At 49.2% G+C, this 21865-nt stretch overlaps 1 protein-coding gene across 2 annotated transcripts in view; it reads left to right on the plus strand.

Annotated features, from left to right (window-relative positions):
* Positions 1 to 21865, plus strand: part of BTBD3 (BTB domain containing 3) — a 91411-nt gene that overhangs the window by 13074 nt on the left and 56472 nt on the right. Inside the window, exons 2-4 of one of the 2 annotated variants that reach the window (XM_085612693.1) lie at positions 9190 to 9439; positions 9809 to 9899; positions 10490 to 10608. In XM_085612693.1, coding sequence (XP_085468819.1) covers positions 9190 to 9439; positions 9809 to 9899; positions 10490 to 10608 — 460 coding nt within the window. Of the gene's footprint in view, positions 1 to 8801; positions 9440 to 9808; positions 9900 to 10489; positions 10609 to 21865 lie in introns of those variants that run through there. The other variant, XM_085612692.1, reaches the window with a different exon arrangement.

Genomic DNA, 21865 nt, shown 5'->3' on the forward strand with positions numbered 1-21865 from the left:
ATTGTACAGACGAAACACGTGTTGGCTTGGCCTATATCTATTGCTGGGAATTTGCTATAGAAAAATAAAGAAGACAAATTGACGTCCAGTGTGGAGAACTCATTAAAAGAAACAGTACCAGAGTCATCTCGATCTGTTTAAATTGTGTCCGCAATATATCTGTATCTACTTATTACTTATATTTTGGGCGAAGAGCGCCAAAGTTGACTAGATTAGGGAGTGCTACTACTAATTATTTTTCATTTGAGTGGCCCAAAAAAAAAAAAAAATTCACAAAGAATCGTCAAATGGTGCCAAAGATATTGGCAAAAGAAAAAACGCTTTTTGAATAGAAACAAGGTCCTAACTATATATATATATATATATATATATATATATATATATATATATATATATATAGTATGTGTGTGTATTATCCCACAGCCCCTAAACTCCACCTACCTTAAAATTATTCGTGCCACCCAAATACCCTTACCTACCCTAAAATTACCCTTGCCACCCAAACACCCTCACCCATCCTAAACTCTAAAATTACTCTTGCCACCCAAATACCCTAACCCACCAAAAACCCTAAAATTACCCTCGCAACCCAAACATCCTTACCCTCCCTAAATACTAAAATTACCCTTGCCAACCAAACACCCTTACCTTTAACCCTAAAAATACCATACCTCCCCAAATACCCATACCCTAAAAATACCCTTGCCACCCAAAAACCCTACCCACCCTAAACCCTAAAAATAACCGCAACACCCCAAAACCTTTACCCAACATAAAGCCTAAAAAGTCACTTGCCACCCAAAAATCCCTACCCACCTTAAAAATACCTGTGCCAATAAATACCCTTACCCACCCTATTTTTTGACGGATACTCAGGAAGCGGATTGGGACTTGGGTATAGAAAAAGGAACATCAGCACATAGTCAAGATTGCATCAAATCCATCCTGTTTGAAGTTGGCAGCGAGGAGACTCCAGGAAATAACAATGCGTAGATGCAGCTAAAATCGACATAGAGCAGCAGTGGTGGTAAAGGCGTTGAAGCACGCCCAGACGCACTAGGCATCAATGGGTGGCAGCCCTATGATGAAGCCTGCCACTAATTAGTGTTAGTGGGTGAGGGTTCTTTTAAGAAGCAAATAGGATTCCCTACTCACCTGAGCAAGAGGTCTAGGAAGATTAAGGTAACAGGCTCTTTTAGTTATTCTCTTAATTTTTTTAGTCAATCCTGCCACTCAGTTTAGTTCTCCACTGCCACATAAATCCAATGTCCCTGGTTATAGATAGCACATAGCAGTACAACACATGTAGTGCTTCTCGGTCAGTGCGACCTCATACTTTAGACACCCGACTCAGTTGGCTCCTAGAAAAATAGCATCTGGGACATACCCCTTTAAGATCACTTCCTGGAAAGTTAATGGCCTCAGTGACAAAGCATGGTACAGTATGGCATTTTTAGGTCTCGGCTAGCGAAGGCTGCGCTTGCGCAGTCTCGCTTGCGAGATTTAATGACTTGGAGAAGAGGGGCTTGCACCCGCCACTCTTCTCCATTGGCTGGCCTCTTGAATGCTGGCCAGCCATTGGAGAAGATGTCCGTCATTCCGATCAGGCCCCGTCCTTTTCGGATCGGGGGGCGTGTTTTTTTCAGAAAGTCTAATTATCTCCTCCAGCCAATGGCTGGAGGAGATAACAGCAAAACACGCCCCCGAATCCGAAAAGGACGCTGCGTTTCTCCGAGGCATTTCTGCTCTGCCTCGGAGAAAGGCGGTGGTGTGCTTGTTGGTCTGAGCAAGCATGGTGGTTGAAGGGTGCTATTCTTACTTCGAGTTGTGGGCCTCGAATTGCTGATCTCCCCATCAGCAAGGGGCTTTGGGGTGCTCCTTGTGACCCGCAGTGAGGGCGCTTCCTCCTCCATCAGCTGAATTTCTTGGGGTGCTACGTAAACCTCAAGTTATGCAGTCCGAGATGAGGATCGCCCCCTAAACAGAAGCGTTGACATTATATTTCGACTTGCTCACTTTGCGCTCCGCGGGAATAAAAATTTGTCCACCGATGCGCTACTTCCGAATCCCATGACAGCCAATCCCACGCCTGAATGTATACTGGCAGTCGTCTGAGAGTGGAAAAGACTCTTAATCTGTAAAGTGAACAAGATTGGAGCATTTTCGGCACCTCATCCAATCCTACGCAGCTGCACAGAAATCGAATGTGCTCATTGGCTTTGAAGTACGCACGTGCCTCTGAGGTTACTATAAAAGCCATGCACCATTTTTTTGAATGGTAATAAATTAATCAACGTCGACAGTTTCGCCTACTTGGGCATTACATTTAATAAGAGGGGTTCCTGGAGAGCCGCGGCCCAAGCCAGAGGTTTAGCAATGTCTAAAGCAATAGGCGCACTCACAAATTTCTCAAAAAAATTAGGGGGTCGTCCAACACATCCTTTACTCCAGATCTACCGCGCGAAGTGTGTTTCAACTGCCACTTATGGCTCTGGGATCTGGGGGATCGAACCCGCCGAACAAATCCAGCGCCTTGAGAACGCCTTTCTACGCTACCTCCTGGCTGTCCCGCCTGGTACTTCCACTCATATGGCGCATAGTGAATTGGGCCTTACTCACATTGTAGATACTATCCACTCCTCTCCCCTAATCCTATGGCACAAAGTCTGGATCAACGAGGAAACCCCTTTCAACAGGGAAATCATTATAGATTGCCTAAAATTGACAGAGGTCAGAAACATTAAATGGTTAAATTATATCAAAAGGTTGTCCAATGACATCGGGCACACGGAATTCTACGAGGACCCATCTACCTTAACTCATATTTCTAGAGCTGAGCTAAAGCGACTTGTTTTAAATCATTTGTTTCATAAACGCTGGCTCCTAGATACACAGAAGTCCACTATTGTTGAATATCAAAACTCTTACCGTCACTGGTATTCAGCAATACCTATTATTAGAACCATCTCCATTCACCCGTATGCTTCTGACCCGCTTTCGAACCAACACGTTTTTTAGACTTCTAACTTTCCCTAATCCAAACTGTTGGCTCACCGACCTTCAAAAATGCCCTTGTGATGGCCTTTCGCCCCAATCTAATATCCATTGTATTCTTTTCTGTAGATTTTATCAACTGCCAAGGATCACTTTTTTAAAACCATTGTTAAAATCTTGGGGTATACGTACATGTAAATTGGCATACTTTAAATTAAAAACCCTAGATACCCCTCTAGTCCTGGCAGCCATGTCATCATACCTAAAATTGACGTTGAGGCTGAGATTATCAATGCAACCCTAACCAGCCCCTCACTTTGTTGCCTGACTGTATCAATTTTATTTCTTTTTTTAATTCTCGTAATTTTAATCATGTTATTAACTATGTGCTATTCTCGCTGTATAAATGATTTTATATGTATGTACTTTTTTGATATCGTTGTCACATATCGAATAAAGTTCAGTATCTATCTATCTATCTATAAACAGTCCGCTAGCTGGTGGGAAATTGGGAACTATTACATTTTCAAGCGGATTAAACGTGAGTAGCTGCTAGTGTAAGGTAAGTGAATGTGTGACCGAACGGGCAGTAAAATTTTAGCTGAACGGTAACCAACTTCTTTGCAAACTCCTCTGCGACAGCTCTCTCTTCCCTGTTCTTGAGTTCTCTTAATGACTACGTTGCATCGTACACGTACACGTGCATTCTACTCTGGATTTCCCTACTGGCTAACGCTTGGATGAACTCAACAGTTCTTGCCATATGGGCAAAAGTCCAGTGTTTTAGCGGTGGATATATATCCTGGCATGCAGTCGTTTAACTGTCTCATGGCTAAGGCCCACTTTACTTGCTGGGCGACGCTGGTGGTTGTGTTTGGTGAACTCATTCCTGCAGCAGCTTTGATGAGGCAGGACTGCTGTTCTGGGATCTGTGTTAAAAACCTGCACGATAGGCTCTCAATTTCAGCAGTCGAGGCAGGGCAGACACAGACAGGTGCTTTTTAGGTCTCGGCTCGAAGGCTGCCCCTTTTTACAGCCACTCTGCCTATGGCTGGAAGACGTAGCCCCTCCCCCCCCCCCCCCTCCGAAATTTGGCTCTAGTTGCTCGCCTGCATAGATCTTATGTGGGCTCCACTTTGCATCTGTCGGTGTTCGCTGTCAGGGCTTAACAACAAGCATTACAATGCAATGGTCTCGGCATTGGTAAAGTTAGAGCTATTGGCATTGCTCATGACAATGCTGTTTCTTTAAATGTTTTAAAAACAAAAATAATGTCATGAGCAATGCCAATAGCTCTAACTTTACCAATGCCGAGATCATTGCATTGTAAATGCTTGTTTATATAGCTATAACCCAGGGGATACGCTTGCACGAGACACACCACCTTGGGAGATTCGGCTTCAATAGACTGTCATACAGTTTTATTGAGGGGTTCCAGAGGGATGTCCATTGTTTTACAGAAGGACTTTCTGGCACATGCATCAAGCTAAGATTTTGCGAGTCCTTAATTACGAATATTAAGGACTCGCAATTAAGGACTCGCAAAATCCTATGCATGTAGGAATCGCTATAATAATAGCGATTCCTACACATTCCTTATTTGCGACTCGCAAATTGCGAGTTGCAAATACGGAATAGCTTAACATTCATTCCTATGGGCCTACAGGCCCATAGGAATGAATGGGAAATTGCGCATGCAATTTCAGGGTGCAAGGGTGTCAAAATGGACACCCTGTTGCACCCCTGGAATTGGCCTGTGCACATACGTTGCGCCACACATGCCCTAAGGGCATGTGTGTGTGCAACATGAAACTTTGAAAAATGCACAAAAGTGCTTTTTTCAAAGGTTTTGCAAATTACCATGAAGTTCAACCTCATGGTAGTTTGCGCCCCCTATTAGCGAAATCGCTAATTTTTTAACTTTAATGCATTGCATTTAAGAAATCTCAATTTGGGATTCCTTAAATGCAATCGCAATTCAAGTAATCACCATTTTTATAGAATACTTAAATTGCGATTTTTGCATTTGGGATGATGCATCCCAAATGCAAAAATACAGGTCGCAAAGGGGCAGATTCTGAGAATCTGTCCGTTTACGACTGGTTTTTCTTTTGATGCATGTACCTTTTTGACTGTAACCCTGGTCCACGCAAACAAGATAAAGTATATTTTCTACAGATTCAGTATTCTTAGAACGGCATACCTGGACTTTGGTTCATGTGTATGCAACTCACCTTTTCTTATGAGAGACCCTAGGAGAAATTAGAAGCATGCTGTTTGGAAAAGCCAGTGGGCGCACCTATAATCAGGGGAATTTTAATGCCTCCGGAGATATGCACTTCTCCATGCTGTTGATCTTGGCTGACTCATATGGGCTCTGTGATGTATGTGGGAAAAGGCACACCTGGATAGAGTGATTTTGTTTTATTCTGGAGCACATCACTCATTTTTCGGAATAGATTTCCTTTTGACTCCTGCGGCTGACTTTCGTCATGTTAAGGGGATAGGATAGCCATACAAATAGTATAGGAAACAGAATATGAAGGATAAATGCATGGTGACTGACAGCTAGTGAATTTGTGATGTTCCTGTTTGAGGAAAGAAATGGAGAGGAGCCTTTATATCCATTATTCTGAAACTGGGTCAGTCCCCGGGTTGATGTAAATCAGATCTGCCCATTTCTCAAATAGCACTGAGATATGAATCTTGGTCAAAGGGATTTACAAATTGTTTACCCGGCATAATTACTATATTAGTCCAACAAAGACCAAAATCGCTTCATGCCAGGCTGGGGAACCCGACATTGCTTTTATGAGATGCCAAGAATTAACTGTGCATTATTTATAGACTTCGAGAAAGTCTTTTGCTCGCTACGGTTGAGGTGCCCATGGTAAAACCTGCAAAAACGTTGTTTCATCCTTTCATTTATGGCTTTCATACACGCTCTTTATCAAAAGCCTTGGGCACTAGTGAGGGCAAATGGAGCTATATCATTCCCCTCACCTATAGAGCAAGGCATGAGACTATGCTACTCTTATTTGCTTTGACAATAAAACCCCTGGCTATTTGGATAAGGAAAGATGACCTGGTACTGGGATTCTGCTGGAACGAGGAAATGTATGATCGGGATGACATGCTGCTCTTCTCCCCCTACACCAGGTGGATAGGAGACTGGCTCATCAAAATCCTACATCTCTATGGTGAGGCATCAGGATTGTTAGCAAATTGGGACAAATTGACAGTCTTCCCATTGCTTGAGTAGGACCCAGTAAGGGAGTGGGCCTCGTGCAAACGATTATAAATACTTTGTGAAGCAGCTCTCCTTATATCTGGTACTTTACAAGTAGGCTGTCTAAGTTATGGGTCCAGCAAACCTGCCTAAGGATCTTAGAGCTTGGAACACCCTCCTCATTAACACTTTTGGTCTGGCTGCTCTTTTTTAAAATGATCACTCTGCCCAAATTGTTGTACAAGGTCCAGCATTACCCCCTTGAGGTACCAGAGCAATTCCTCGATTTTAGTAGAGACCTGTCTCAGGGATTTATTTGGAAAGCGAAAGGTCCATGGATCTCTTTTGTTCAGTACATTCAATACACATGTGAAGGTGGACTTGATAGGACAGACGTTTGGTTGAACTACTTGAACTCCCCCCTTTCCAGCTACAAATAAATAGATATTTGGAGACCAAGGCGACCTTTCGGTAAGCTGTCCCTGTGTGAGGGAGCGGCGTTTGGGATTTTCTATATTGAGCTTGGTTTCCCAACTTGCTCTGGAAATCTACTTAAGTCCGTGTTTAACTGCTGGTGCAGAGTGCTGAAATGTATAGGTTTGCATAGCACCGCTGTATGGTGTGGCACAATATTTAGAAAGGTATCAACATTGGAAGTCCTCCTCCAATGAGATCTTATTGGTATTTCAGAGGTGGGTGACAAGGGGTTCATCCATCTCAAATCTTTGGAGATGCTCTCGAATCAATTCTGTCACCATTGCTCACAACTTTTTTTTTAATGTAGTTACAACTGTGAGAAGCACTTTATCAGTACAAAGTCAAATTGACTTCCCTTTGAGACTTTTTATGAAAACATGGAATGCCACAGATCTATCACTCCCAGGCAATTAAGGTACCAGACCGATTTGTAACTCCATATGCGTATAGGGAACACGCTGTTGGTCTTTTAGAGGTCGAGGAGTGGGTTGAGGCCACACTGGCATTATGGGAATTGACCATGTTGGCATGTCTACTACCCTTTCAGTTCAATTATTTACACCCTTTTTACTTATCTTCAATTAGACTACAGAAAATGGGGCATATAGATTCCTCCACATGTTCGGTGTGAGACTGGCAATGCAGGTTTTATCAATATAGTCTGGAAGTGCCTGATAATAAATGGTCATTGGCAGAGAAAGTGCTTGATATTATCGTGCTTTCTGTTCCAAACCTTAGACCTCTTACCAAAACACTTCATATCCAAATGCACCCTTGAGTAAATTCCTGCAATTGTAATAATGTTATCTCAACCTATTGCTGTATAAACTGTGAAACTAATTAAACGTGATTATAAAAACAAAGCCAGAAGAGATTTACTACTACATGTATCTTTGATGCCAATTTAATTGGGCAGTGTTTTAAAAAACATCGCCTCATGACTGCACATCCTAGTTCCACCCCCTTTCTGCTGCCACTTAATGACCCCCACGTTATAGTATCCCAGAAGAATATTTTTCAATTTTAGCCCCGAACAGGCAGGTGATTGGCAGACTCCTTGGTCTAATATTTTGTGAGGGTACTCTAACACAATGACTTTTAATCTGTACACTAAAAACGTCAAACATTGAGTTTTTCAATGCTTGTTTGTCGGTGCAAGCAGCTGTAGCTGTGCTACAATCAGCGTTGTAAAGAGTTTGCTTGATGTTTTATTAAGTTTTTCGATTAACTGAATTGTTATAATGGGCCGTTTTGGATGCAGGTGGCATAGATACCTTACACTAGCACTTCTGCAATATACAATATTATTTACCCCGTTTCCTTTAATACCAACTGATGGTTCTTGTTTGACATCGCGCTGAAAGCGCTTGCAGGTATTTTTCTGTTTCTTCTTCCAAAGCACAGCTTCTATTCAGGCGTTCATTAAAATATTTGCCTTGATTCCTCCTGTCTTGCGTGAGACATTTGCCCTTTTCTGATGCATTGCAACCATGTCTGATATAACTATTGGCCTAATTAGCACTGCTTGCTGATTTGAAACTCCTGTCAGGCACCATTATGCTCCCTGGAACGGGAATGAGTGTACGGCTAATGCTGTGATCTCATCCCTATTCAGTCTGAGGCGCGCTGAATGCTGATTTGAAAGGGGCTTCTAAACTTGCTAAGGGAAAGCATGTCGCCGCTCGCTGGCGTTTTCTCCCTGTTCTGAGATCGGTGTTGGTCTTGCAAGAGTGCCATGGTGCCTTTCTAAACGATGCTCTGCAGAGCTAAGACTGTGTTTGAACTCGTCGTATTCTTGTTTTGTATCAAGCCCCCTCCCTGCATTTGCTGCAGGTTTCTCTATTCCGTTTTTTCCCCTACATTTTCTGAAGTGTTTATCATATCTAATGCGAAGGCAAGGGATCCGTCGAAGGGAGCTTGCGTATAGCACCCTGAAAGCGGGGTTGTGAATGATGAGATTTTAGTGGTATTGCTATTCACACACCAATTGGTGACAATGCGCAGCTTGGACCAATCGTGGCCAGTTCCTTCAGCTATTGGCTCCCGGCTTCCATCTGCAGGGCTGTAATACCTGCTCTCTTCAGAGCTACGAAACGCAACTTCAGCCAGCCAGGCGGTGCTCCTCGCTCGTGCTCAGGCGCGAGCCTGCTTCAAACCAAGCGCCGCTGGCAGATGCGCAGCACATGCGAGCTGTTTTGTTGCGTGTTTAGGCAGCTTTAGGGGCAAATGGATTTGGAAGCCGTGAAGAAGTGGCTAAGAAATGAAACCCCGGATCAGACTTGAAGCGGCCGACTGGTTTATTCCATGGAAAAGGTCACCTTGTCTTTGAGGCGAAGCTATGTTTCTTTCGTACTGGGATTTCCTGACCCCTTGGGTTTCCGCTCCATTTTCTTGAATGCTCTAGACCTGTTTGGGCTGTCAAGCTGTACTCATGGTAGATGCCAAGGGAAAGAACATGAAATGCCTCACCTTCTTCTTAATGCTTCCAGAGTCTGTGAAGAGGTCGAAGAAAGGACCGAAGGGAAATGCCAGCAGCAGCAGCAAGTTGCCCCCAGTTTGCTATGAGATCATTACCCTAAAGACCCGAAAGAAGAAGATGGCTGCGGAGATCTTTCCGAGCAAGAAACCGTCCAACTCCAATTCAAACACCCTCCAGCTGTACCACCAGCAGAACCTCAACAACAACAACACCATCCCCGCACCGAACTGGCAGGGGCTGTATCCCACCATCCGAGAGCGGTAAGAGAGCCTTGGCGTGCATGTGTGCATTTAGGCAGATAATGTGCATGCCAGAGGGAGACTTTTCTTAGGGGTACGGATTTAATGCTGGGTGATTTTAAAAGGACTGTTTTATATAGACAAATGCATACAAACGAGCGTGGCCCACTCAAGAATAGTGAGAGTAGTGCGGGGGGTGGGGTTATCGGAGTAAAATGGCCTTTCCTTGTAACTTGTATAGTTAAATAGTTTAGAACTTGCTTCGTTTTGTCATCTTTCTTGCAATCGATTGTATTTATTTAAAATTACTTTAAACTTTTTTGCAAGTTACAGTAAGCGTGAGGCAGCGTAGTAATGCATTCTTAAATAACACGTTCCCTTTGTTTCTAGAAATGCAGTGATGTTCAATAATGAATTGATGGCCGATATTCATTTTATGGTGGGGCCACCAGGCGGGACTCAGCGGCTGCCAGGGCACAAAGTAAGCAGCAGTTTGCCTCGTTCGTATATGTAATGTGAGCGTCCCCGGTGCCTTTAAGACCTCCTATAGGGATCTGCGCTGCAATCAGTGACCTTTCTGAATGTTGCACAGCCCTTCTCGGCTGTGTGTTGGTAGAAGGTGCACACTAGAAGACTACTAAACTGATCTTTGCAAGCACCTTTTTCAGCTCTTCGCTGGGCTTATTTTAAATATCAGCAGCATGGCCACTGACTATATACATTTAATAAAAAAGCGGGAATTTTGACAGTTCTGTTGTTTAGATGCTTGATGTCCTGGTTAAGGGTTGCTCCTGCTCTCCCTCTTTCTACTGCAGACAAACCCCGTGGGGGATTATGCGTGCTTTATATCTGACCCCCAGAGACCACGTAGAAGGGAACTTTGTTTTACAATACCGTTAAATGGGAGTCTAGCATTGTGTACAGTTGCTGTCTTGATTGTTTTTGCTCGATGTGGATTAGCTTTTGCAGTTTGCTTCTCGTTAAAAACGGACATAAATAGCCAATGTGTGTCTTTACTAAAGGTGCTTCTTTCTGATTGGTGGTCTGAACGGCCTTTTACTTTCTCGTTAGTATGTTTTAGCTGTTGGGAGTTCCGTATTCCATGCGATGTTTTATGGAGAGCTGGCGGAGGACAACGATGACATTCGCATACCCGACGTTGAACATACTGCATTTCTCGCTATGTTGAAGTAAGCATTGTTATGTTGCCGGTTAATATGTACAAACCATTTCTTATCATACATGTTAATAACAAATGCAATCTCGAAATGAATGAGCTGCTCTCTACGAACGTGGCATTTCTGCTCCATCCAGTTGTTAAAAGGTGCACACAGCGAGAAGCGTCCAGCTCAGCAATGTCTGCCTCAGGATGAGGTACGCAGATTTCCTATTTCCGTACCCCACTTCCTGAAGAAGACGGGCGCTAAGCTGGAAGCCGTCCCTAATCACTGGCCGCCAGAGAGTGTTGCTTAAGTTTCTTTAGCATGCTGCTGTCCCCTGCATCTCTCTATGCCAGATATCTTAAAGTAATGAGATTATCGGTCTGTCCTTAACAACCCTGGTGCAATTATTGAATCAAACGCTGAACTGTGGCAGTAGTTTGTCATCTGTGCATTGAGCTGCCTTTCTGGTTAACGGAGATAAATCTGTTCATTTGTTGTAGGCAGGTTATCCCTTCGCTGTGGATGTCCGTGTGAGAATTTCACGGTGTGCTTTAGAAATCAGAGCCGCGTTTGAACTGCGAAATCTCAGAAACTATTTCCGAAAAATATTACATGGAACTCGTTTATCTTCTAATTACAGCAGTGCATTTTGTTGATATTGGAGTAATTCTTCTTGCTCATCAAGATTTTCCAATTATTCTGCATAATAATTAAGATAAAAAGGCATTGAAACAATGTAGACTGCAGCAAATGTAGCCCATCCGATTACAATATTTGGAAATAAATTTTTGTAGAAAAGTAACATACCCCACACAATTGTCACTGGCACCAGCCTTGGAACCTTTTTCACTCTCAAACAGGAAAGTGCTTGCTAATGAATTAAATAAGGCCATCTACCCTGCAAACCGCACCACCCTTCTAAATAGTGTTCACTTCCATTGCCTTAAAAGGGAGTACCTATCACAAACACCTTCTGAGAGACCCAATAGGTTGAGACATATGAAGCTGCTATTTAGCTTTTCACTTGGAAAAGCATCAAAGGTTGCTTAAGAGGGAGCAGGCCAGGTCAGTGTGAAGATTAATGGTAAGCGTACATGTTACACGATCAATACATTTCGAAAGTAATACTTGCTCAGGTCTTGAATTTCTTTCCGGTTCTTCTGCTCCAATTTTATTTATATGAACAAACCTTGTTAGGATTCAAATGCCCAGCCAGAACCACTGTCCATTAGGCTATTGTTCTTTCAGGCAAACTACTAATTGTGTATTTTTCCTATCGCGTAGGTGCTCGAAGTACTGGTTGATTTAATTTGTTATGTTTATTTAACAAAAGGGGGCAGAATTACTGTTGTGCGAGGACGAAATCAACAGTGGTGCACATTGTCATGATGATGAATTTAACATGGAGTTCTATTTGCCTAATATTTCTCACACTATTAAAGTCATGTGTAATTTCCATAATCGGAGGGCATCCTATGACCCTCAGAATAGGAGTAATGCATGAAATATTCTACTTCCTTTTGCAGGTACTTTTATAAATCTGAACGTACAATGGTGAAACTGTTTTTTGTAAGCAATATTGCTAGGTATTTGTAAAAGCCATGTGGCACTCTTTTGCATGACCTTTTAGTGGTTCAATTTGTCTAGCATTTTTTATTCGTTTGATTGAATGAGTATGCCCGGTCAGTGTTGGACACTTTCTACAGATTTTGTGAATTCAGATATTATTATAGCTTAACAAGAAATCATTTTATATGGTGCTCTGCTATATTTGTCCATAAATCACAGACACCAGAATGTCCATCTTTAATGAACTAAGATAGGAAAATCAAGAAATTAGGAGAGCTAATCTTGGCAACGTTTGTACAGCCTGTCCCCCCCCCCCCATGCAATACGGTGAAGCAGCGGTCCATCTTATATATGCCCCCACAAAAAGTATTCCTCTCCATCCTAGCTTCGGGAAATGCCCTGTGCTTTAAAACAAAAAAAAATCAGTTGAAATTCAAAATAAAGTGAACTAATCAAGTTGCATAAAAGTAGGAGTGACCTATTAAACAACCATACTCTGCTTATATTGAAAGTACAAAATGCAGAATAATAATTTTAGCAATATTCCATTTGTGTACGCGCATAAACACACACACACACACACACACACACCCCCCCCCTCCCCATATCCCATGGTTCCCTGGTAATGGATCTTGGATCCCAGCAGTAGTATTGTTATGTTAATGATAGTCTGCAAATGGAAACGAAAGTATATCAGAGTACCGTGGTCATGTCTAGAGGAGACTGCCCTTATAGATGGCCACCATATCGTGCCAGACCTTAAAGTTGTCCTAAATTGAACTTAGAATCTGGTTGTAAACTTTGTGTGAGGCCTGCTTATTGCAGTACTTGTAGTTGCATAGGAGATCATTGAGCTTATGAGAGGTTAATATTCCATTGCATCTTAACAGCACGAATTATTTGTTGAATGACACTGTATTTTTTGTCCTGGCTCTGGGTGAAAATTAAATGCTTTTAACTTAAGTAAGTGTTGGACAGGCCACACGAAGGGCTTGCTCCCTCCCCGCACGACAGGGCCCGAGCTCCGGCCCACCAGGCATAACCCACGAAAAGCACCTGTACCCCGTCTCCCGACGGATCTTCGGCCCTCGGACCTCTACTCATCACGGGGCCCAGCCCCACCGGCTCCCCCGGCCGGTTCAAGCCGCCATCTTGGGCCCTGCACCACGAGGCCGCGTGGCCTCGGCCCGACCCTAACCCCGGACCTGGCCGGCCCCGACATCCCGGCACCACCCTCCACCCAGGAGGTGAGCGGACCACTTGGCAGGTCAATGGGAGAACGAAGTGTCAAGAGCTCTTCCCCCCGCCAGGTGCCGATCGCCTCCAGCTCCCCCCAGGCGCTGGCTCCACCCCCTGCTGGGTGTCTGGACACCTTCATCCCGGGCCCTCCGACCTCCAAGTGCGAGGGTCCGGACATCAAAGGGCGCCTGCCCTATAACTGGGGCAACTCCGGAGCAGGAAGGGAGTTGTATCCTGGAGTCGAGAGACACCGAGAGAACTCAGCCTTGACGGACTACTGGCGCTGCCGTAGCCCGCTCTTGTGAACCATCGTCCTGCCTGCTGACGCTGCCGCGGCCTTCTGCAACATCCATCCTCGTCGGGACCTGCTGGCGCTGCCGCGGCCCGTTGTAACGACCATCCTCGTCGGGACCTGCTGGCGCTGCCGCGGCCCGTTGTAACGACCATCCTCACCGGGACCTGCTGGCGCTGCCGCGGACCGTACATCGACCATCTTTCCGGGACCTGCTGGCGCTGCCGCGGACCGTGTACCGACCATCTCAACCGGGACCTGCTGGCGCTGCCGCGGCCCGTACCAACTAAGCCACCAAGCTCGAGGATTGTGAGCTAGTCATCATCTCATCCGAACTACCTGACTGGTAGACAGACTGTCCCGCTACCCCTTACCCTGCTTTGAGAGACTTGAATCGAGGGGACCCCTGAGTCCAGACCTCCTTGTACCATTCAACCGTACCTTAAGAAGTGCTTATAAAGAACACTGAACCTTATCCGTGTGTGGTATCTGTCTGTGAGGGGGAAGTTACTTGTCTGTACGATCGCTGGAGACGGCTCTCCCCGGAGACCTCTCCTCCTGACCCCGGCCGACCCTCCCGGTCCATCTACCCTTTCTAACATTGGTGGCCAGCGGCGCGATCCGAATCAACGCGTAATCGTACGGAGAGTAGCTCACCCCACGACAAAAACACGATGTCAGCCAAAGATAGCAGCTCCACCGAGAATTTCCAAATGGATAAATTAGAAGAATACAACCACCGCGAACTGAGACAATTCTGCATAGAACTTGGCATTGCTACCACCGGCCTGAGTACCAAGGATGATCTAAAGCACGCCCTAGAGTCGTGGACAGAAACTGGGGTCGCCGGACCCTCCGACCAAAGCAGCATCACACCAGAGGGGAACGCCACGGCTCCCGAGGAGCGGGGAACGGGCCTCTCGCAGGAGGAGATCCGAGAAAGAGAAAGAACCAGATTGCACGAGTTGGAAATGGCACGACTCAAGATGGATGGGGAACTCAAGTTAGCTGAACAGAAACTCAACCTCGAGCATATGCGGCTCCGAGATGAACGAGAAGAGAAGCAGAGACAGAGAGAGCTGGAGGAGAAAAAAATAACGCTCGAGCACGAGCGCCAACTAGCGGAGATAGAACTTCGGAAACAAAATAAAGAACTGGGGGTGCCTGAGCGACCACACACCCCGGGGCCAATCGAGAAAAAAGTCCACATCCCCAAGGATGTTGTCCGCGAGTATGTCCGAGAAGACGACATACAACAGTGGTTTAAAGCCTACGAGATCGCCATGACCTCCCACCGGATCGACCGGAGTGATTGGGGAGCCGGACTTTGGGGGAGGTTTATCAACGAGGGTCGCGATGCCCTACTGCAGCTCCCAGATCACCAAATGTCGTCCTACGACCACATGAAGGCTGCCCTCCTCACCCGCTACGGCCTCACACCCGAGATGTACCGCCAGAGGTTCAGAGATTGCACCCGGATCCCAGGTACAACTTGGGTAGAATACGTGAACTATTTCAGCCGTGCCTTCGAGGGTTGGATAAAGGGGAGCCATGTCACCACTTACGAACAACTCTTTAACCTTATGGTATGGGAGCACCTGTCGAACAACTGTTTCGTCGAGCTCAGGCAGCACCTCCTCGACAGTAAGCTGACTGACCCCCGGCAGCTCGCCGCCGAAGCTGACCGATGGGAAAGCACCCGAGTGGGCCGGAGGGGGCCACACGAACAGAACAGAAGCAACCCAGGCCAGCACCGTCCTCGGGGAGGAGGAGGGGGCCAGGGGCGAGGGAGAGACGCCTTGCCAACAACACCCGTGGCCAGCACCCCGCCTCCGGCCGGCCGGGTCAACCCCCCGTGGCGTCCTGGGGCCCGAGCCAACGTCACGTGCCACCGATGCCAGCGAGTCGGCCACTACGCCAATGACCCGAGCTGCCCGCAGAACCAAGCACCCAAGCCCCGCCAGGTAGCTGCCGCCGCCCTGGGGGAAGAGCGATCATCGGAGGAACCAGAAGAGTATGCGCCGGCCCAGCAAGAGTGGGAGCCGGCCGCCATGGTCCTGGCGTGCTTAGGGGGAAGAGACATGGTCCCGCGGGCTCCCCTACCCGCTAACACCAGGAAATACGGTCAGTGGGTGACCATTAATGGACAGCGAGCCGAGGCCTTGCGTGACACAGGCGCCAGTGTGACGGCCGTCCGCTGTCACCTGGTGAAGCCCGAGCAGATCCTGCCGAACATTCTCTGCCCCGTCCGCTCGGCAGACAACTCTGAAAGTATGTGTCAAATGGCCTGCGTCCCATTCGAATGGGGAGGGGTCTCCGGCCTGTTGAAGGTGACGGTCCGGGACGATGCCCCCGTGGACTGCCTCCTGGGGAATGACCTCGAGAGTTCCCCGTGGGCCACCGTTGAGAGAAGAGAGCACCTGGGGATGCTGGGCCTCCCGGACTGGGCCTGCATAACCACCCGGTCCATGGCCGCCCGTGCCGTCCCTCGATCAGAAGAACCGGAATGGCCGGCACCTCCGCCCCCGGTCGCCCCAGTAGAAGACAACGACAAGGCCAGCCTCCCAGACCCGACGACCGAAGGGGACGCGCAATCCCAGGACCTTCCTGACCTGGCTCAGTGGCGTCAAGAAGGGGGGCCCACCCAAGAACAGTTCCGCCAGGAACAAAAGACCTGTCCCTCCCTCGAGGGACTCCGCCAACAAGCCAGCGCCCAGAACGCAGGGGACTCCACCGGAACTCACTGGGTAGACTGGGATAACGACCTGCTATACAGCGAGCAAAGAATCGCCGAGCTGGGGGCCGGTCGAGTACTGGTGGTACCTCTCCGCTTCAGAGACTTTCTGCTCAACCTGGCACACGATGTCCCCCTGGCTGGACACCTGGGCCAGGACAAAACGTACAGCCGCCTAGTGACCCACTTTTTCTGGCCGAAAATGAGGAACGACGTCCTGAACCACTGCCGATCTTGCCCCACATGCCAAGCCAGCGGGAAGAGTGGTCGGAAGCTGAAAGCCCCTCTGCAACCCTTCCCTGTGGTCACCACCCTGTTCGAGAGGGTGGGGATAGACATTGTGGGGCCTCTGGACCCCCGCACGGCACAAGGACACAGGTTCATCTTAGTACTGGTGGACCATGCCACCCGCTACCCCGAGGCGGTGCCCCTACGGACCGTGACAGCTCCGGTGGTTGGCCGGGCCCTAATGGGGATCTTCTCCCGGGTAGGCTTCCCCCGAGAAGTCGTCAGCGACCGAGGCACGAACTTTATATCCAAATACATGAAGTCCCTCTGGCAACAATGCGGGGTCACCTACAGATTCACGACCCCCTATCACCCCCAAGGGAACGGACTAGTGGAGCGGTTTAACCGCACTCTCAAGGGGATGATTGGGGGATTGGAAGAGCCCCTCCGTCGCCAGTGGGATGTACTACTCCCGTGCCTCCTCTTCGCTTACCGAGAAGTTCCCCAGAAGTCCCTCGGTTTTAGCCCTTTCGAACTCCTGTACGGGCACCCTGTGCGAGGGCCCCTCAGCCTAGTAAAAGAAGGTTGGGAGATGGCCCCCCTAAAGACCCCTCCAGACGTCTTCAAATACATCCTGGCCCTACGCAATCAGACCCGGCGCTTCAGACAGATGGCCAAGGCGAACCTCGAGGCCAGCCAGGAGGACATGAAGAGGTGGTATGATCACAATGCCTCCTCCGTTGAGTTCGAGCCTGGACAACAAGTATGGGTGATGTCCCCCACCGAACCATGTGCCTTGCAAGATAAGTGGACGGGGCCCTTCAAAGTGGTCGAGCGCAAAAGCCCCGTCACTTACCTCATCGACCTGGGGACCTCCCGGAACCCCCTCCGGGTCCTCCACACCAACCGACTCAAACCACACTTTGTGCGCTCAGAACTCAGCCTCCTGATGGCTACGGACAGTGGGGCAGAGGAAGACTCCGAACCCTTCCCGGATCTTCTGAAAACTCAGGAGAATGACGGCTCCGTGGACGGGGTCCGGCTCTCTGACGCCCTCACTTCGGAGCAACGCCAGGGCTGCCGGAACCTCCTGCTGCAGTTCGCTACCCTGTTCTCCCTCACCCCCGGGGTCACCCCTTGGTGTTTGCACGACGTGGACACCGGGGACAGTCCCCCTGTCCGACACCGGGCCTACCGCGTACCAGATCGGGTACGGGCCTGCATACAGGAGGAAGTGGCCAAGATGCTCACAATCGGGGTCATCGAGCCCTCGGACAGTCCCTGGGCCAGTCCGGTTGTATTGGTTCCCAAAGCCGCTGCCCCCGGCACCGCACCTGAACTGAGATTCTGCGTCGACTACCGGGGCTTGAACGCTGTCACCCGGACCGACGCTCATCCGATTCCCCGAGCAGACGAGCTGATCGACCGGCTGGGGGCCGCCCGCTACCTCAGTATCTTCGACCTAACAGCGGGCTACTGGCAGATCGGCCTCACACCCAGGGCTCAGGAACGGTCAGCCTTCTCTACCCCCGATGGCCACTACCAATTCAAGGTCATGCCCTTCGGCATGAAGAATGCTGCCGCCACGTTTCAACGCCTCGTGGACCAGGTCTTGGCGGGGCTCGAAGAGTTCAGCGCTGCCTACCTGGACGATATCGCTGTATACAGCCGCCACTGGCCCGACCACCTCCGTCACCTCCAAGAGGTCCTACAGGCCCTCCAGCGGGCCGGTCTCACAATTAAGGCCGGCAAGTGCCAAATTGGCCAAGGGTCTGTGACCTACCTTGGGCACCAAGTGGGAAGCGGGCTGGTGGCCCCGCTACAACTTAAGATTGCTGCCATCCAGTCCTGGCAGCCCCCCGTCACCCAGACCGAGGTCCGAGCCTTCTTGGGGCTCACCGGCTACTACCGGCGGTTCGTGAAAGACTACGGCAGCATCGTGGGGCCCCTCACGGGTCTCACGTCCAAGAACCAGCCGAAGCGGATTAACTGGACCCCCGATTGTCAAGCGGCCTTCGAGAAGCTGAAGGCCGCCCTGTGCACCGCCCCTGTGCTCCAGGCCCCCGATTACAGTCAGGAATTCGTGGTACAGACCGACGCCTCCGACCACGGCATCGGGGCCGTCCTTTCTCAGTTAAACCCCGAGGGTCATGACCAGCCGGTGGCCTTCATCAGTCGACGTCTCCTGGCCCGAGAACAGCGCTGGAGCACCATCGAGAGGGAGGCCTTCGCAGTGGTGTGGGCCCTCAAAAAGCTCCGGCCCTATCTCTTCGGTACCCACTTCCGGGTACAAACCGACCATCGACCCCTGCAGTGGCTGATGCAGATGCGGGGGGAGAACCCAAAACTCTTGCGCTGGTCCATTTCCCTGCAGGGAATGGACTTCACTGTGGAGCACCGACCAGGCCAAGACCACGCCAACGCGGACGGCCTGTCCCGCTTTTTCCGCCTCGACGAAGAGAGTCCCCAAGGAGATGGGTGACTCTCCCCGCCTTCAGCTGGGGGGGACGCATGTTGGACAGGCCACACGAAGGGCTTGCTCCCTCCCCGCACGACAGGGCCCGAGCTCCGGCCCACCAGGCATAACCCACGAAAAGCACCTGTACCCCGTCTCCCGACGGATCTTCGGCCCTCGGACCTCTACTCATCACGGGGCCCAGCCCCACCGGCTCCCCCGGCCGGTTCAAGCCACCATCTTGGGCCCTGCACCACGAGGCCGCGTGGCCTCGGCCCGACCCTAACCCCGGGCCTGGCCGGCCCCGACATCCCGGCACCACCCTCCACCCAGGAGGTGAGCGGACCACTTGGCAGGTCAATGGGAGAACGAAGTGTCAAGAGCTCTTCCCCCCGCCAGGTGCCGATCGCCTCCAGCTCCCCCCAGGCGCTGGCTCCACCCCCTGCTGGGTGTCTGGACACCTTCATCCCGGGCCCTCCGACCTCCAAGTGCGAGGGTCCGGACATCAAAGGGCGCCTGCCCTATAACTGGGGCAACTCCGGAGCAGGAAGGGAGTTGTATCCTGGAGTCGAGAGACACCGAGAGAACTCAGCCTTGACGGACTACTGGCGCTGCCGTAGCCCGCTCTTGTGAACCATCGTCCTGCCTGCTGGCGCTGCCGCGGCCTTCTGCAACATCCATCCTCGTCGGGACCTGCTGGCGCTGCCGCGGCCCGTTGTAACGACCATCCTCGTCGGGACCTGCTGGCGCTGCCGCGGCCCGTTGTAACGACCATCCTCACCGGGACCTGCTGGCGCTGCCGCGGACCGTACATCGACCATCTTTCCGGGACCTGCTGGCGCTGCCGCGGACCGTGTACCGACCATCTCAACCGGGACCTGCTGGCGCTGCCGCGGCCCGTACCAACTAAGCCACCAAGCTCGAGGATTGTGAGCTAGTCATCATCTCATCCGAACTACCTGACTGGTAGACAGACTGTCCCGCTACCCCTTACCCTGCTTTGAGAGACTTGAATCGAGGGGACCCCTGAGTCCAGACCTCCTTGTACCATTCAACCGTACCTTAAGAAGTGCTTATAAAGAACACTGAACCTTATCCGTGTGTGGTATCTGTCTGTGAGGGGGAAGTTACTTGTCTGTACGATCGCTGGAGACGGCTCTCCCCGGAGACCTCTCCTCCTGACCCCGGCCGACCCTCCCGGTCCATCTACCCTTTCTAACAGTAAGCAACCGTTATGAACAGGATTTTGAACTTAGCAAAATAAGTGTTTAACCTTAAGCAAATTAAGGGTACGGATGTGTCTTTGACATATCTCAATTTCTGATGGATACTTCTAACTTCATATTTTTCACCTTTAGATTATCCACAGGTGCTAGACTGGATTTGGAAAAAAATTCAACATAGCACCTGCATGTCAGTAGGTGGTGTCGTGCAGCTCTGTATTGAAACTGCTACACCCTGAAAGTGACTGCTGGTGCCAGATATAAGCACTCCTCAAGCACTGACATCAGCCCCTTTCTTTCCACACCTTTATATGTGGATTCGGAGCTAGCTCCTTACCTTTTTCTCATGCGTTATATATTTTTTTCTCTCAAAATGTCTTTCTTGTCTGCTAGGGAACCTGGTCCTTTTAAAACTACAAGGTTTAAGTCATGTACTGACTGCTGCAAACATATTTACAACAGATTCCCACAAGGTTTGTCTCTGGTGTTTTCACCTCAACTCCAAGTAATGAGAGGAGTGTCCCCTGATGCACCAGAAGGCAATCCGGGAACGCAAAGCCAAGCTGGTCACCAAACCTGGAGAAAGTCATGCAAGTCCCGTCCAAAGTACAGGACACAAACTCGTTCCCACTCTGGGCTGCTCCTGCGACAGGCCGTCATTGTATTCCAAGTCTTCAGGTAAATCCAAAAAAGAAGCACATGAAAACCAAGCAGAGGTCGCCTCAGACTCTCCATTCTCCTTCTAAGAAGCCGCAAGGACGTCCTGGTGCCTCTGTCTTTCTCCCAGATCCCCACTGAGGAGCCAATTCCACAGTTGATCCTAACGCAGTCTGAATTTCCAGGGCTGACGGCAATGCCAAAACAGATTTAAACGTTTAAAAAGGCCGTGCTTCCATTCTTCATCTCCCTACTGTTTCCCTGTGACAAGCCTTCAGGCCCCACTGATCCCCGGAGGCCTCCAGTCGGATTATTGTGAGCGTTCAACCCGCAGTGCTGTCTTTGGCTCCTGAAACCACTTCGGGTTCAGCTCAGGCTTTGGAGCCAACTCGACATCTGCCGCCACGACCAATGTCGCTTCTGCCTCGTCGATGCCAGAGGAGGACACAGATCCCATTGTCCAATCTGCCTCAGAACCAAATCAGTCTTAAACTCTTCCAAAGTTACATCACTGCAAAGCTTAAATGCACCTGGCCCCAGTGTCTAGATAACGTTGAAAAGAATTGAGGCATTTGGAAAGAGGATGCTTTATCAGCTAGCTTCGACCTAAGGTCAGTCAGCAGCAGTTGCTTGTTGGGTAGGTACTCCCAAGCATTATGGAACATGGTTGCAGGGATCTTGTCAGGAGTTCTAGAAGAATTCTTCAAGAACTGGGCTCACACCCTACAAGATGGCAAGGATATGGCCAAATATGTCATATGGTCAGGCCTGGGCACGAACAACTGTTTAGGTAGAGAAGTCTGAACTCGCCACATGTGTGACATCCACTGACTTTGTAGGTGACGGTCAAGCTTTGCTCATGGATATACCTTTTGACAGGTCTCTAC

The sequence above is a fragment of the Triturus cristatus genome, chromosome 6 (assembly GCF_964204655.1).
Source record: "Triturus cristatus chromosome 6, aTriCri1.1, whole genome shotgun sequence".
NCBI lineage: Eukaryota > Metazoa > Chordata > Amphibia > Caudata > Salamandridae > Triturus > Triturus cristatus.